Here is an 18,472-nt window from a genome sequence, read left to right as displayed (position 1 = left end):
ATTACCATAGATTATATTTCTGTATGGGGAGGAAAATTAAATACCCTTTAACTAACACTATACAGTTGAGGTCTGAAGTTTACATACACCTCAGCCAAATACATTTAACATCACAAGTCCTGACATTTATTCGTAGAAAACATTCCTTGTCTTAGGTCAGATAGGATCACTACTTTATTTTAAGAATGTGAAATGCCAGAATAATAGTAGAGAGAATTATTTATTTCAGCTTTTATTTCTTTCTTCACATTCCCAGTGGGTCAGAAGTTTACATACACTTTGTTAGTATTTGGTAGCATTGCCTTTAAATAGTTTAACTTGGGTCAAATGTTTTGGGGAGCCTTCCCCAAGCTTCTCACAAAAAGTTGCTGGAATTTTTGCCCATTCCTCCAGATAGAACTGGTGTAACTGAGTCAGCTTGGGAGGCCTCCTTGATCGCACATGCTTTTTCAGTTCTACCCACAAATGTTCGATCAGATTGAGGTCAGGGCTTTGTGATGGACACTCCAATACCTTGACTTTGTTGTCCTTAAGCCATTTTGCTACAACTTTGGAGGTATGCTTGGGGTCATTGTCCATTTGTAAGACCCGTTTGCGACCAATCTTTAACTTCATGGCTGATGTCTTGAGATGTTGCTTCAATATATCCACATAATTTTCCTTCCTCATGATGCCATCTATTTTGTGAAGTGCACCAGTCCCTCCTGCAGCAAAGCACCCCCACGACATGATGCTGCCACCCCCATGCTTCATGGTTGGGATGGTGTTCTATGGCTTGCAAGTCTCACCCTTTTTCCTCCAAACATAATGATGGTCATTATGGCCAAACAGTTACATTTTTGTTTCATCAGTCCAGAGGGCATTTCTCCAAAAAGTAAAATCTTTGTTTCCATGTGCACTTGCAAACTGTAGTCTGGCTTTTTTATGGTGGTTTTGGAGCACTGGCTTCTTCCTTGCTGAGCAGCCTTTTAGGTTATGTTGATGTAGGACTCGTTTTACTGTGGATATAGATACTTGTCTGCCTGTTTCCTCCAGCATCTTCACAAAGTCATTTGCTGTTGTTTTGTACCTTTCGCACCAAATTACGTTAATCTCTAGGAGACAGAATGCGTCCACTTCCTGAGCGGTAATGGCTGTGTGGTCCAATGGTGTTTCTACTTGCATACTATTGTTTGTACAGATGAACGTGGTATCTGCAGGTATTTGTAAATTGCTCCCAAGGATGAACCAGACATGTGGAGGTCCACAATTTGGCTGATTTTTTTAGATTTTCCCATGATGTCAAGCATAGAAAAATTACTTGTGTCATGCGCAAAGTAGATGTCCTAAACGACTTGCCAAAACTATAGTTTGCTAATATGAAATCTGTGGAGTGGTTAAAAAAATATTTTTTCTCACTTCAATTGTAAATAACATGAAATGCTTATTTTTGTAAGATGATATTAACACTATTCATTAAATCAAGTCAAATCAAAGACTCATCTTTAACACTTTTCAATGAAGTGCCATTTGTTAACTTTAGTTTATGCATTATGTATCATAAAATAACAATGAACCATATATTTATTACAACATTTATTAAGCTTTGTTACTGTTAGCTAATTAAATTAAAATTGTTCATAGTTAGATTGTAAAAATGTATTTGTTAATATCGTAATTAACATTAACAAACATTAATAGATGTTGTAAAAGTGTTGTTCATTGTTAGTTCATGTTAACTAAAGTTGTTAACTAATGTTAACAAATGGCACTTTATTGTAAAGTGTTTTTGACTCAAGTGTATGCATTGTTATATAATTATACATTTTTCATTGCCTCAAAAACAATACCTACAAGAATACAGCAACAAGCATATCATGTATATTTCATCTATTCACCTATTATATTTATAGTCATCATATTTTTGGAGCATCCATCATCTACTCCTTGGTAAACAACACAGGGTTTGTGATGGCACGTATCTGTAACTTTAGAATGAGTGCTCACTAAAAAGCTCTCTCATACTATTCCAGATTTGAAGTAATTTTAAGTTACTTTTGATTTGGATGTGACCAAAATAGTGGTTGTCTGTGTCAGTTAGTTGTATTCTGTGCAGATAGTTTCTTCCATCAGTTCGTCCCATTCATAGGGATCTGCAGAGTCCCGTTGTGAGGACGAGAGCATGAGTGGCGGGCACTATCACATTTATTGATTGACAGCGTAATGATCGTATTAGCAGATTATAATTGTATTTTCTAGATACGGCTAACTATTTTATATCTGTCTTGCAAAATACTTTCTATGATATTTACCTTTATCCCCTTATTTATAAACCAATTTGAGTTTCTAGCTCCACTGCTACTGTTATTGATAATATTTTTACCAACTCTTTGAGTCTCAAAAATCAGGGATATTGCTTACTTATATTTCTGAAGTGAATCTGATTTAAAAGGAAGATTGAGGGTATTTCATGGGACAATGTGTTTAAATTTTGGACGCTGAATCAGCTTATCTGTCTTTATGTCCATATTCTGATCTTCATTGCTGTTTTCCATTAGTCACTCCCAAAAAGAAAATGGTTAAAGGATTTTATAAATATTGGTTTACACCGGTATTTATGAGTGTTCAATTCAGAAGAATTGATTGTATACATTTTCTCATTAATCCCACACGCAACGATTTGCATTGATTGGCCCCATTGACTTCCATTGTAAGAGTCTCACTGTAACACAGATTTTTGCCTAACTTGTATTGAACCCAGAATATTATTTTAAGAATGGACATATTCTATTTTGTGATCCCTACGGTATCTCTTGTGAATTTAATATGCTCTTTACAAACAAAGAATATTAGGGCAACTATCAGTAATCCTTTGGATTACTTAAAGGGGAACTTTCCCTCACTTTGCAGTTTCCAAAAATGAATGTTACAGAAGTAACAAATATAAAGTAATTAGTGATTTAAAAGTAACTGCAATAGGTCTTGATGATATTGGTGCTTCATTGATAAAGTCAGTATCTTCTATTACTGTGGAACCCTTAACATAGATTATTTCACTCCAAACTGGGGTTATTCCAAATGATCTTAAACTTGCCAAAATTATACCGTTACATAAATCTGTTTGAGTCGACCTGTTTTAATAATCATCGTCCAATTTCTGTTTTGCCATGTTTTAAAAAAATGCCTGAAAAAATTGTTCATAACAGAATGGAAAAGCATTGTAATTTATACGAACAACAATCTGGTTTTAGAAATTAAAAAAAAAAACATTCAACTGACATTACAGTCGGTAAAAGCTAATAATACAAATGAATATGCTCTTGGAAATATATTTTTTTTAATTATCAAAAGCTTTTGATTCTGTAGATCATATTATATTATTAAAGAAGTTATATTTTTATGGATTTAATGACTGCACCTGTAAATGGCTGAATAATCATGTTTGAAGTCGTGAACAATTTGTGTGTGTTAATGGTTGTTATACATTAATAAGGAGCAGGTCATTGTGTGGCATACCACAAGGCTCCATTCTTGGTCCGCTTCTATTTCCCATTCATATTAATGATTTGGCCTTTGTGTCCTCAGCTTTGTTTTTCTTTTCTTTTTGCTGATTATACCAACTTGTTCATATCGCATACTAATTTTGATTGTTTATTCAGTTACATGTTTTTATTGTTAAGGTGATGTATTCAAATAAGCCCACAAGGCTTTCTAACCTCTCCTGTATATCTCTTTTATATCTTGTATTCTTGCTTGCTCTTTTATCATTAAGGTATGTTCCTATACATAAATGGACTGAAATAAATGTACTATGTTATAAAACATTACATTATAAGATCACAAAACATAAAAATCTTTGTTTATGAAAACAGATGTTTTTGTAACAACCGCCACAAACATTCTGCTCTGGCAAAAATGGGTGTCACAGCAAAGTTTATCTGGGAGTGTGTCAATGAACTGTCTCTCAAACAGATCTGTAGGTTAGCAAATATATTTTAATATATAATATAATATTTATATATTCATTGAAGCACAATGACAAAATGGCATCATTTCGGTTCAGCTTAATTTACTCCAAGAGAAAAGCCACATCTGTAGGTATATTTAACAAACATCTTTCCTTACGGAGTTCTCATCACTGTGTTGCTTTAATTGCAACATAAGACAAAAAAGAAAGCAAAAACAATGCAGAAGAAATGCTAACAGCATACCGCCCATGGAGGATTAAAGTTCAATATGAGAACTCAAACGAAGACAAAACTCAGATCAAAGACAACATCTGCAATCCCCAAAGCAGAGCAATTCAAAGTGTCACGTGAAACAATAATCGGCTGTGCTGACTTAGAGAAAGAAGAACACAACTCCATCAAGTCAATAAATAAGTGTGGTGATGGACTCACTTGCCCAAAACGGTTTATGTAAGTATTTATATGACAAGAGTGCAAAACAAAATAAGTCCTTCAGCAAGAATCTGTCTAAACCAGTTCACGTTCTAATTTAATGTCCAAACAGCTATTCTCCAGCACGGCACTGCAACCCACCCTCAGAAGAATCAAACCAAATGCCAAAAACACGTCACTATGCTGCTAACCTCTACTGCACAACTGCACACACACTGCAAAACTTCAGTTCAGCTAACGGCAAGAATCCCTATATGGTTTCAAAACGGTTGTATGCCACTGGAATCATAAATAATGCTGATTATTAAAGTTGCTTTTAAGCTTGGCACTTTGTTCTTGGCATGAGAGCATGCTTTACCCTTATTGTAAACTTGAATAACTCTAACAGCTTTGATGGGCACAATAATGTTGTATGTGCTCTATATTTTTGACTCCAACATATTTTCTTGCTACAAATATGCATTAAACTATCATTATATGATATGTATCTCTAATGACTCTATATATCGTAATTCTCGTTCCCATTTATGCAGGAATATCAACCTGACATGTCAAATGTATTGTCGGTTATCCCTCTATATTTCCTCAAATCAAACATTCAAGTACTTTTCCACCAGCTAATCGTAGGAATGTGAAAAAGAAAGTTGCACTTCAACGGCATATCAATCTACATCCCTTTTACAAGTAAACTATCAAGAAATGTCTGGGCCATATTTCATGCCAAAATCAAAACCGAAGGGTTGTGGAAGGGGCGGAGTTACCTGGCCTGACAAAACGATCGTAATTAAAGGTGAATGTGGCAACTACTGAAACTTCTGTGAAGGCAGCTACTTTAAAATGTGTGTTGAATGCTTCAGCATCACCCCACGCTGAGTGAATATGCACATTATTTGAGAGATAAGTGTTGGACTGAGTTTGGCTTATGTGGTAAAGCTAGCGGCAACACATCGCGTGCATTTGAAATGTCTCTTTCGTCAGCTGAAAAACAGAGAATGCTAGTAAACAAAATCTTTAGTGTACCATTATGGATGATAATACACTTTGAAAATGTATACACTAGACTAGATGGTTGAATGCAAGTGTATAGTGTCTCATTTGGGACAAAGTTGAAGACTTGCTACTGCTAGAATCTGCAATCCCTTTGAACAGCTCTAGACAATTGGTGCTTGGGAGGAGGAGGGTTTTGGGGGGAAAAACGCTTGTACACATGCTTATCGCCAATTGAATGTTTGACCAAGAGAGAGTATGCAAGTTGATTGGCAAACAGATCACATGTTGAGGACCTATCAGCTTGGGTCAGTTAATACTTTCATGAATTAATTTAAAAGTCATTAATAAGATAATGTGTGTATATATATATATATATATATATATATATATATACAGATTTTGGAGTGAAATATGGCTCGCATCCCTTTTGAGATTATTTCACCTCTGTGATCAGTGTACTTGTATTTACTAATGCACTACAATCCTTCATACCTGCCCATACTTCAACACCATCAAAATTACTCTTACAATCTTCGTGCTACCTTAGTGACAGCATCACACTACATCAACCAATGATTTGCGATGCACTATCTTGCAAACCGATTCTACACTTCTCAAGAGTTCAGCCTCACAATCTGACAGGGAATTTAACACATGTGTAAAATAGTGGTTCTTAAAGGTTTCCTTGCATTTACAGCCAGTGGCCTCTGATACAAACATTTCACAACATGAAATACTCAACACAGTCAATATTATGCTGACAAGCAGTACTAAGAAAGAACAAGCATTTGAAGCAACACTACAAAAAAAAAAAAGAAAAAGAAAGAATAAAATGACATATTGATGTAAATTATGGCGTCAAGATATCAAACAGAATTTTGTAAAAAAAGGATCTTGCACCCTCTGCCCAACACATCTCATCTGACCATCACACTTACATTTACAATTATTAACGAACATCCCCCATTTTCCAGTTAGTAAACATACTTCAGTACACCAAGAGAAGATCCATTTACATTAATAAATTAATCAATAATCAAACACACATACATAAATCCACTATATATTGTATATGTACAACTTAAGGACAAAATATCAGTAAGAATTTAAAAAAAAGGGGGGGAAAAAAATCTGTTTATGTTTTAACTGTAGGGTGAATCTTTGGAAGAAATATCCAAGTCATACTTGACCCCAACAGCAAAACAACAACAACAACTTGTTTTTACATTGTGACATTATTTCCATGAGATTTCAGCACATAACGAAAAATAAAAGAAAGAAAAGACAAAAATCGATTAAAAAAAAATTATTCTCATTTCAGTAATTCAGTAATGAAAATGGACAAACATTTTCCTCCCAAAGTATCATTACCCCAATCAAAAAAATCAAAGAAAATGTATATTAAAAATAAAAAAAAATCCATTACTGTGATAAAAATAAATAAGTAATAATTATAATAATAATAAAAGACAAAAACAAAAATCTCTTCAGCAATACAATAATAAAATGTCTTGATACACATTTTCCCTTCAAATTGTCATTACCTAAATAAATAAAAAACTCATTTTAATTTTCAGTAACACAATAAAGAAAATCATCCTGTCCAGACACACATAAATCATCATTAATTAAAAGTACAACAAATACACGGCAATTCAGTATTTTTGTTGACAACATTTTATGGCAAAATTTACATTAATGAGAATCGACAAGTTTAAATGCGCTTAAATGCAATGAATATAATGTCACAATGCAAAATAATAAAAAAAAAGATCCCAAAAGTAAGCTTCATGCTCTTTATGTAATACACTTTTTTTGCTTGTTTGTTTACGTTTCGTGAGATTCAACCAAAAATACATTATTTGGCAAATGTCAGTGATTCTTGTAAGATAGTTGTTTATCGACACTAAACTAAAAGTAGGATCAAACACCGTGAGTTTGCTTGTGTTTACAGCATTGTCAAGGCTGATATGTTTTGAATACTGTGACATCCAATTTGACGCTCAAATGACATGGACTATGTGCCTTTGGCTTCAGTGGTCTGGTAGTTCTCGTAGAGTTCCGCCCATTTGGCCAAACACAGAATAGATGCCCGAGAACTGCATGTTGTGGTTATTAACAATGACGAAAATGTGTCTCCGAGCGCAAGAGGCGACACAAACGTGCACAGTGCCGAATATTCTCTGCATAGAGGAAAGAAAGTGCCGTTCAACTAGAGAAAGACACGTGGTATTAGATTGCAAAAAAATAAAAAAAGAGCGAAATGAGGCCCTTGAAATAGACAAATCTAGCAATCAGCACCTGCTCAAATAACCAGACAGGTGCTGGTGGACATGCACATAACACGAGCACCAATACCACATTTAACCAGATAGAAGTGTTTTAAACCACCGTTAGGACAACGCCAGGTTTGGTTGGTAAAACTAGCATTGGCAACAACAATCAGATATCACAGAGAATTCAGTCCATGTACTGTCAGAAAATAAACATAACCAACGGGATAGTCACTGAACAAACAAACTAATCGCACAGAGAGGAAAAAATAAATAAAAAGACTGATCATCGTTTGTTTGATGAGACTGATCTGAATGTGTTTGGCTGTATGTGACACTAGTTAGGGAACATCACCACAGTCACAATGTCACACAGCAAAATTCACAAGATGATATTTGTACACAATTGAGAAACATCAATACAACTACAAGATAACAAAAAAAAAAAATCCAATAAATATAATGTACATCCGTGTAGTGGAGGGATCATTTCTGACACCTGTACATCTGGATTCATGGATTTAAACACTTTAATTTTGAGAAATGCAATGTTTTATCTGTTAAAATAAGTGTATTTGTTAATGAAATAGTTCAGCAAAAAATGAATTAAAAGTGTGTTATCATGTACTCATGTTGTTCCAAACTCATATGACGTTCTTTCTTATGTCGAACACAAAAGGAGAAGCTTTGCAGACTGTTCAAGCTGCACTTTCTCGTACAATATAGGTGGATGGTGACCAGATCTTTTAAGCTCCAAAAACGACAAGAAAGTACTGTAACATTAGTTCATACAAGCCCGATATCATGAAAAAAAAGTGTGACTATGCCGACATTTCTGCTAAATTATTTTCTATGCTTCATTACACGAATCATGCAGATCCGAGGTGAAATGTCCATTGGGTGGAGCTAAAAGCAAGCTAAATTGTCTACAAAACAGATGAGGTTTTTTAAGATTAAAGCAATATTGAGTTTTAAATCAACAAAACTGACCCTAAACCTAACCCTAACCGATAGTGTCAGAAAAAAACTGATGGGAACAGCATGAGAGTGAGTAAATGATAGCAGAATTTTCATTTTACTGTTCTATACTTTTTACAATTACTTAAACTTCTCCTTTAATATACAGCAATAGCAGTACAGTTTGCTATTGAATTGATTTTACCGATCTGAAACCTCTTAAGGAATTCAGTGACCAAGTGAGACCATTGTTTACAAAACACCACAGACTTTTATAAAGAAATAGAGTCTCCAGATTTTATTGAAGGTTTGCTGAGGTGTTGGAGCTTGTTTGCGCAGATTTAACAAAATCACACAACATAATAACGTAATCACTGAAACAGCCTGTAGTTAAAGATGCATGCGGCCCTCATGCGTGGGTGGACATGCAGACGCATGAAAACACACGTGGCAAGTCCTCAATACCCGCTGCGTCTTTATGAAATCAAAACAACAGTCTGCTGAGAGAATTACACACAGTGATCAAGCGAAGTCAAAGTCGTGTTGAAACAGTCTTTCAGCAGATGGTGCGAATAAAAAGGTGAAATCTGAAAGAATATCATAATTCCTGATAAAAGCAGAATAATCTTGTCACAAACACTACCAGTCGAATCTCTGGACACTTCTGACTGCATTTATTGATGCTTAAATTCATTAATTAGTTTTGTAGACAACTGAGACTATATATGAAAACTACAATTTTAATTAAAATAATAATAATTTTTGGAATGGATAATGAAGAAAAGGCAAAAACATTAATATATAAAAATAGTGACAATAAACTCAAAAAATAGTGACTGGTAGAGTCTGCTGTGTTAGAATGGTTGGGAATATTCATTACTTGCTTATCAAATCATACTATTATGAAATAAAAGCAAAGTCATAGTATACTGATGGTAGTAAATGTGCACTATCAACAGTAACTGATACAATTTATGCTCAGAAATCCATTCAGATTTTTGGCCACACACAGTACTGCAAATATATATATATATATATATATATATATACAGTGGCCTCCACTAATATTGGCACCCTTGGTAAATATGAGCAAAGAAGGCTGTAAAAAATATGCTCTCATCCAGTGTTTTCCAGACACTACTAGAACTTCATATGGGGCGGGGTTCTATGGTCAGATGAAATAAAAATAGAGCTTTTTGGCAGCAAACACCAGAGATGGTTTTGGCACACACAGAGATGAAGAAGTACCCAATGCCCACGGTTTAATATGGTGGTGGATCTTTAACGTTGTGGGGCTGTTTTTATGCCAGAGGTCCTGGACATCTTGTTCGGATACATGGCATCATGGACTCTATCATATACCAACAGATAAAAAATCTAAACCTGACTGCCTCTGCCAGAAAGCTTATAACGGTTACTGGTTGGATCTTCCAGCAGGACAATGATCCAAAACACACATCAATATCAACAAAAAATGGGTCGCTGACCACATAATCAAGGTCCTGCCATGGCCCTCCCAGTCCCCAGACCTGAACCCCACAGAACATTTGTGGGGTGAACTAAAGAGGAGAGTCCACCAGTGTGGACCTCAGAAGGATCTGGAGAGATTATGTATGGAGGAACGATCTCAGATCCCTTGCCATGTGTTCTCCCTTCCTCATTAGGCATATATATATATATATATATATATATATATATATATATATTAATAAACTTGTGTTGTGTTTGCAATTGTTTGATGTACATTAGAGGATAGATATTTGTGATATTTTGAATGAAAGATCAAAAGGATAAACAATAAAGGCACATTTTTTACAGCCTTCTTTGCTTCATATTTACCAAAGGTGCCAATATTAGTGGAGGCCACTGCATATATATATATATATATATATATATATATATATATAGTTTTAATAAAATTTTAATACAGATTACTTAATTCATTTTGATGGAGCTTTGTTATGAAATTGAAATGCTTAAATCTCAAAAATAGGCTAAAATATATTTTTTAAGTGTATGTATTTTCTATTTTACCATTAAGTAACTATTCCTATTTTTGTTGTAACATTAACATAACAGTATACTGAGGCATTTGAATAAATAATTCACAGTAGTAGTCAAATATAACAATTTTAAGTTTTAAGAAAAATAAATGCCTTCTATTTTCTAATGCAAATACTGTAGAATGGAACTGTTAAGATAAGAAGTGTTCAATTTTGCATTCTTTCATGTTCTAATTTTGGGATTGGCTCTTCCGTAGACAGTGTTGATAATGTAGAAAAAGGTGACCTTTTTATATACTATTTTATTATATATATTTTACTATAAGACTGTTGTTGGATAAGAAATGATGATTATATAACTGATAACGTAATAAACTATCAATCCTAGAATTACGATATACAGAAATATAAAAAAAAAAAGCAATAAGAATTCTCTACTTAGGTCATTGCATAACCTGGAATAATGCATTATATTTCTAAAGAAGGCAAATATTGGCTTTCTAAGTGGCAATCATACAAATTAATATACTGTGTTATAGAGTCTTTTTTTTTCTTTCTGTTTAAAGGAAATGTACCGACCTCAAGTCTACCCTCATTACAAACTATGGAATTAATATGACCAAAGGAACAGCTATCCAGTGGCTGAACTTGTTTTCACAAGTAGTTTCACACTAGTTAGCCCAGTGGCACATAGAGAAACTAGAAACTACCCATTAGGATTCTGGCAATGTCGCTAAATATGATTAGCATCCAAATAAACGTTCTCTCTCTCTCACATACACACACAATACCGCACAAGCACTAACAAACACAGAATGATTGCTTTTCATTCCAACACACAACTTTACCAATACCCCGTTTACTTTTTTAAGTCTTTTTGTCCGTTTCGTTCTTATTTTCCATACATTCTGTGCCTCCGTGGCGTTGGCATGGCTGAAGAGCATCTTGGTGATCTGACTGGCTGCATGGCTTCTGTTCAGTTGGAGGGGCAGTGGGCGTGGTTTGGTGAAGATGGTGGGCAAGATGATGTGCCAGGGATGAGAAGCAGAGGTCATGAACTTGGACCTCATGCTTTTTTCGGTGGAGGAGCGAGTTTGATGATCTCATCTTCTGATGGCTGACGAATGATATCTGAAATGCAGAGGAGAGACGGTTTTTCATTGGGATTTTGGTTGAATAACAAACTGCATCTTGGATTTTTTTCAATTTGGACTCTTTGTCTGTGCCCGTTATACTAAGGACAAAAATAAGAAAAAAACTAAATTAAATAACAAACAGTTTTATAGAAAGAATATCAGCGGATTAATCGGTTATCGGTCTTTCACATCACCTTAGATATCGTTATCTGTCACGGTCTCTGTGAGCCGCTGGTTTGTTCTTGTTTATCATCTCGTTCTCTCTGTTGGGTTCAGGTGTCGCTGACTCACATAATCAGCATTGCCATGGAAGCCTTGATTGTTTCCCTGGTAACTCTGGGAAAGCGGCACCTGATCGCCACTAGCCCCTGATCTCTTGGATCTTTTGTCTCGTCCTGCCTGTCTCATATTTTGCAGATACCAACAGGTATCTGTCAAATATAAATTGATTTAAAAAACTTTCGGCCGATAAATCGGTTATCAGCCTTTCCCACCACCTTAAGCTGCGTTCACACGGCCAGCTACTTTGTCGCTGCATGTCGCCAGTGGCTGGTGGTTAGGTCGCTAGTGGCGTGTATGGAGAGTCTACACAGCACTGTATCTTTACAATTATTATTATTATTATTCAAATATTAGGATCACGTGAGCTATACCATCTTCGCTCATATTGGCTGTCGCTCCTGAAAGTTGCTTTTCATTTGCATAAAGTTACAAATTTCTCAACTTTGTTGCATCGCTGGACATGCCCACATCCGGTTGCCAACGGTCGCCATCACTCGTGTTGCCAGAAGTCGCCAGCTCTCATTGAAATTGAATTAGATGAGGTTGTTTTGTTACTGCGTGTCACTGGCAGTGTGAACGCAGCTTTAGTTATCGGCAAAATACTGTATAAGTCGATTTTAAAAACGATCTACCAATTAATTGGTTATTGGCCTTTCCCACCACCTTAGTTATCAGCAAAATCCACTATCGGTGGACCTCATATGAAGGTCTCATTAAAACTGACTTGGAAACTTTTCAACAGGCCTTCATAATTTATTTTTGGTACTTTTCAAATTCTTCTTATGTATAGATTTTTACTGTATGTCTGTTAATATTACTGTCAACTGTCCTATTCCACCTATAATGTCATGTATATAATTTGTGTGTGCGTCATAGTAATATTAGTAAAATTCATTGTTTAATTTTAAAGCCATTTTTAAAATGGTTGTATTGCATTGGGTCGCCAACTGATGTCCAATGTGAAGCAACACCAGTTGAGGAATGATCTTCGAAAGCACTGTTGAGAGATTTGTACCCTTATATTTCTTCGCAGAGGGGATCCGTGTGAGTTTGGTGTCAATCTCATCGTCTTCGGAAATCTTTAGCACGGTCGTGCGGTACTCAATGACCCGGGTCAAGAGGTCAGGCCGCCGCGAGATCTCAAAGATGTGCTCTATGTAGTAGAGGTTATCTGAACGAAAGAGACAATCAGAGAAACGTCAGATAGAACAGACCAAACATGTTTTAGCTCGAGAACATGACAGTACTATAAACAAAACAGTCGTTTGAAGGGATAGTTCACCCTAAAATTTGGATTCTGTCATCATTTACTCATGTTGATACAGCCCAGTTGGATTTTCTCTATTTCTGGGAGTGCTTGTGGATCGCCTCATGATGTGTCACGCCAGGTTTGACATCAATGATGTCAACATCATTGGTTTCTCAAATGTGTGCGTCAGAAATTAAGGGTGACGTAGGCAAAAATTGCCACCAAAAATGTTCCCTTAATTATGGTTTTATTTTTTTTACTTATAACATCAAATATGAACCACTATTATCATCCTTTTAAAATACTTTTATAGTGCTTTTTTGTCATTTTAGGAGCTTGACAGCCCCTGCCCAAAGTCATTGAGCTTTGAAATGACATAAGAGTGAGTAAATGTGGACAGAATTTTCATTTTTGTGTGAATTATTCCTTCAAACACACATGAAGCTCTCTCTCTCCCACCTGGTGCCAGTTTGTCATTCTTCTCCAGGTAGCTGAACCAGTCTTTGGAGGAGGTGATGGAGTTGCTCTGCTCTTCAGGGATGTCCTCCTTACAGGCTGATTTCAGCTGCTCCAGGTCTTCATTAGTAATGTTCTCAGACAGATCACTCAACAGTGAGCTGAATTCCGACATAATCTGAGAAGAAAATACATATGCTGAGTTCAAGCATATATGTGCAAACTATGCCTCATACGATATTAGCATTGTGTGAGGTAGGGATGTCGAAAGTATGGTTACTTTGGTGCCGAGATCCCATACACGTTGTTAATTAGTAACGTGTAACCAGTACATTTTGAGCAACAACAGTCACAGGCGAATTACATTTGGCTTTTCAATGGTCGTAAATGTTGTCTGTGGTACACTGAGGAACCTAATAAGTTGTTTGAGTTAACTCATTCCCAAGGGCATAGCAGTATAAAGTTGGCATAGCCCCTACAGTTGGATAGGGGACATGTCCCCCAGACTCTTTAAAAAAGGTGATTCAGTGTCCCAGACTTTTCCAAGCAAAACCCATAGTGAGTCATTGTCAAATGGTACATTTGGATTAGGGCTGGGCAATGTGGCAAAAGAAATGTAATCTCGATTTCTCTCAAATTTATGGACGATTCTCGATTCGATTTAATCAACTTTTATATGTACTCCAACATAATTAAAATGTATGTTCTTTATTAGAATGCAAGGCAACCTGGTTGGAGAATTCCAAGTTCTTTTCATTATAGGAAACAAAGGAAGCAAGAAAAATGTAGAAATGCACCACAGGGGGAAAATCTAATAAACCCAGATGTTCAGAAATAATAGAAGAAAACTGCTAAATAATTCTTAGCCAGTTTAAGTATTATTTTATATAAATCATGTGAGTACTCATTGTATATCAGACAATTTGTGTGTATATTCATAAACCCCTGCAGATAGAGATGCGCCCTCTAGTGGTTCACGCTGAGCAGCGCAGCAATATGAAATTATTTATAATTTAATTCAACTAGCAAAGTTTGTCAAACTGATCGCTTGCCAAATGTTGGCTATAGATGCTGTACACTTGAAATACGTAACAGAACAAAGCATTAATTAGCGATCGATCTGAATCATCATGGCAAAAGGAGCCGATTTAAAATGAAGAGCTACAATCACACGGAGTACAATCGTACTTTTATATCAGTCTCCATGTTGTTTAACTGTCACGTTCATTTGGAGCACCACACTTGCGGCTGATCAGATCAGGAGCGGCATTAAGACAAGCTCTGTGAATACTTTTTCTCTTCTTTAACTATAGCATTTGCAATATTTTTTTAGCAAAATCACGATTTCTCGATTAAAATAATTACTTCCGAATTAATCGGAAAAACCGGCCAGGCCTAATTTGTATAAAGTATTCTGAAAAGGGCTGATTGAGCAATCATCCAGCCAATCACAGGTGAGTTTCATGAGTGAAACAACCCTTACATAACAGGTCGTCTGTCACTAGACTAATCATTGCGGCAATATTTATATATTCCCTGAAGAAAAAAATTAAATAAAATAAAATAAAGGAAAATCCTTCTTTTAAGCACACATTGCGTCATTATTAAGTTATGCTTTTTACATTCGGTTTTTGAGGTAATAGTTTGATCGCTTGTTTTTGCCAATTTACGCAGATTACTTGATCTATGTTAAATATGTAAAGCTATTTTTTAAATCAGCTCCTGTTTTCTACTAATGTCTCTTTGTAGGTCTGTAGACATACACATTATGAAGGTTAAAATGTTCTATTGATCGTTGATTCAGTGACTAACTCATTTCACACAAGATATCACCAGATGGCATCACCAGAAATGGTCACTGAACTAGTCATTAAATGGACTGAACTAATTTCGGTGAACGTAGTCAAAACACTCGAGTAACCTGGATAAATTTAAATCAGACAAAGCACAAGCACAGAGTAAAATATGAAATTGTACACATTACAATTACTGTCATTATTGTAATTGATTAAATAATTTATTCAGCTTGTGCTCAGTCTTTTATTGTCATGTGTGAAACAGAAACAAGTGCTCCACAAGATGCCCTTTTAAATTCCATAATATAATCTGACAGGGTTGATATTTCTTTATGAAAATTATCTATCATTTTACAACAATAAATCTGTAGTAAAACATGCTAACTACAGTCGTGATTCCTTAAATATTACTATAGTAATTGTCATAGGAGTTAAACAAATAGGGTGATAAAATGACATTGAAAATAAAAGACTTGAGCTCTAGTGGCCACCAGAGGTCGCTTTGTGTTTAAGAGACTTTTAGTTTGAAGTTTTGTTTACCTTTTCGTGTCTCTGTTCCTGCGCTGATAGTTCCCAGCTGTTTCTCATTGACCGCGTTTGCCTCAATGTATTTAATGTCCTTGTTCTTTGTTATTGTTTTGTTTTTTCCAAGTTTTGTATCTGGACTAATTTTCTTCTTAAAACTAGGGTGTGCAATCTATTCCAGAAATGTTTTTTGTTATACTGGTTGAAAGTCTCTTCACATCCTGATAGCAATCGATAATTTAACTGGTCTAAATATAAAAAAAAAAATACAATTTTTTTTGTGAATGAGACATGAGTTAATCTGAAACCGTTGCGATCGATTCCACCAACACGTGTCTCCTCCTGGTGCTTAGCCTGCTCTGTGTGTGTGTGTGTGTGTGTTCGTGTGTGATAGAGGAGGCGTGGCTTTGAAGACACCTCTGAAGCGAGGGCGGGCTCTATGCTTTCAAATCTAGTTTGCTAACTGCTAGTCTCTCTGGACACCCTAGCTTTAAATCAAAGCTGCACTTAGATCCTGCTCTCTTGACTTCTTTCTGCATATACATTACAAATATACACAAACTACAAAAACACTCTCTTTAAGTCCCTTTAAAGCTGTGCAGATCTTCAGTGAATCATTTCTGTGAACAAGTTTATTTACATGAACCATCAAAAAGAATTAGCTCACTTAAATCATTCCCAATGCTAAATAAAATGGAAGGTTTTTATTTCATTTATTCAATTGGCCTGCAGTGCTCTATAATACAGCAAACAGAAAATAGGAAAAAAGCATGTATTTGCTCCATAGGCTAAACATGAGAGAAATTGCACCATCTGGTGGGATTTTCTTTTTTAATTAAATTTTGAAGCCAAGGCTCCAGAATGAAAGCATAATATAGATTCATAATTTTATGCTTTAATTTTGATATATCAAAATTCCCCCCAAAATACACACCTTTGGCCAAATTTATGCCGTTGGCATTAACATAAAAAGAAAAAGATGAAAATGTCCCAAAGGTCACACAAGGGTTAAAAATGTTTCTCAGCCACACCTATCATATATTTTTCTGAGGACATGGATTTAACCACCAGAGTCTTATGGACTAATTTTATGCTGCCTTCATGTGATTTTTGGAGCTTCAAAGTTTGCATTATATGGACCAAAAGAGCAGAGAAGAAAGGAAGTCATACACAACTGGGATGGCATGATGGTGAGTAAATGATGAGAGAATTTATATTTTTGTGTGAAATATCCCTTTAAGCTAGTAGTGTAGCTACCTTTACCAGCTACTCCCAAACACATTGAAAAACAATGTTATATTGAAATAAATAGGCAATGTTTACTTGAGTGAGATCACCTGCATGCCATTGTTTTAAGTCAATTTGTTATTATTATTTTTATAAATAACTATTTTTCTTCCTGTAATATCGAAATTGGCATTGAGAATGTTTGTATCGTGGTACCTTTAGTGTAAACATAAACTAAAGATCAAAGAAAGGTCAAAGAAAATGGGAAAACGTTCAATCTCTGGACACATTGTAAATTACGGGTCAAACTCTACTCTCTATCTCCCTCTAGTGGAGCTCCTGGACATCACCACTAGCTCAAGTGGGATCTTCGCACATCTTCAGATGTCTATGGCGGCTTTGTTTTGGTATTATCCACACCATCCTGTTGTCAAAATACAAAGACATGGTACGATATAATGCTAGCTCTAAACAGCCTGTATACAGTGACACATTTGCTGTAATGGCAAACAAATGAATCTGAACGCTTTTGCAGTCAGCAGCCCACACAAAGGACAGAGGTCCAAGGAAACTGCTGGATTTAGAGCCAAGATGAACGCCTCTGTTATTTTACAATGTATTGTTTGTGCAGAGTTGCAGGCGCTCTAACAGTGCAAATATTCTACATTCACACAGTGGCAGATTATATGAGAATGTGTCCACTGTATCATCCCTCGCACACGTACTCATACAGATTTCACATCCGCAGAAAGACTGTTGACATGCTGCTGTTTATCTGTTACTGTCTGTCAATCACACCGTCTGTGAATCGCACTGATCTGTTGCTGACCTAAATACAAGCGCTGCAGTTACACGGAACCACCAGCAGGGGGAGACATGAAAACGTTAAAGGGATAGTTCACCCAAAAATAGCAATTCTGTATAACAATATATATAACAATAACATTGACTTTTATTGTATGGAAAATGAAGCAATGAAAGTGAATGGTGACTGAGGCTAACATTCTGACACTTCTCATGTAAAACAGCCACAAGAGTTTGTCTAAACAGGTGAAGGAAATAGCAGTGCTTGCAAGCAAAATAATGATCAAGATTTAGGAAGAAAATAGATAATAATTTCCACTTATTCAGATGACAATTAATCTATAAAATATACATATAATTGCATATAATTAAAATTAAAAATACAATTACAATAT

At 35.5% G+C, this 18,472-nt stretch overlaps 2 protein-coding genes across 2 annotated transcripts in view; one reads left to right on the top strand and one right to left on the bottom strand.

Annotated features, from left to right (window-relative positions):
- Positions 1 to 18,472, top strand: part of LOC127648178 (histone H3) — a 1,095,985-nt gene that overhangs the window by 525,931 nt on the left and 551,582 nt on the right. The window lies entirely within an intron of this gene.
- On the bottom strand, positions 11,518 to 16,400 carry LOC127648353 (astrocytic phosphoprotein PEA-15-like). The gene is made up of 4 exons (XM_052133018.1): positions 16,062 to 16,400; positions 13,729 to 13,903; positions 13,036 to 13,191; positions 11,518 to 11,733 (listed from the first exon to the last, which is right to left on the bottom strand). Exons 1-4 carry the CDS (start codon positions 16,107 to 16,109, stop codon positions 11,669 to 11,671), a joined length of 444 nt encoding a protein of 147 aa, XP_051988978.1. The 5' UTR covers positions 16,110 to 16,400; the 3' UTR covers positions 11,518 to 11,668.

Source organism: Xyrauchen texanus, chromosome 1 (assembly GCF_025860055.1).
Source record: "Xyrauchen texanus isolate HMW12.3.18 chromosome 1, RBS_HiC_50CHRs, whole genome shotgun sequence".
NCBI classification, from domain to species: domain Eukaryota; kingdom Metazoa; phylum Chordata; class Actinopteri; order Cypriniformes; family Catostomidae; genus Xyrauchen; species Xyrauchen texanus.
The sequence above is the reverse complement of the archived record's forward strand: the minus strand, read 5'-3'. Positions and strand labels throughout refer to the sequence as shown.

Coding starts and splice junctions, on each gene's coding strand:
- LOC127648353 (XM_052133018.1), bottom strand. CDS start 16,109: ATGAGAAACAGCTGGGAACTATCAGCGCAGGAACAGAGACACGAAAAG. Junction 13,904..16,061: donor AGGAACAGAGACACGAAAAG/GTAAACAAAACT, acceptor TTTTCTTCTCAG/ATTATGTCGGAATTCAGCTC. Junction 13,192..13,728: donor GAATGACAAACTGGCACCAG/GTGGGAGAGAGA, acceptor TCTTTCGTTCAG/ATAACCTCTACTACATAGAG.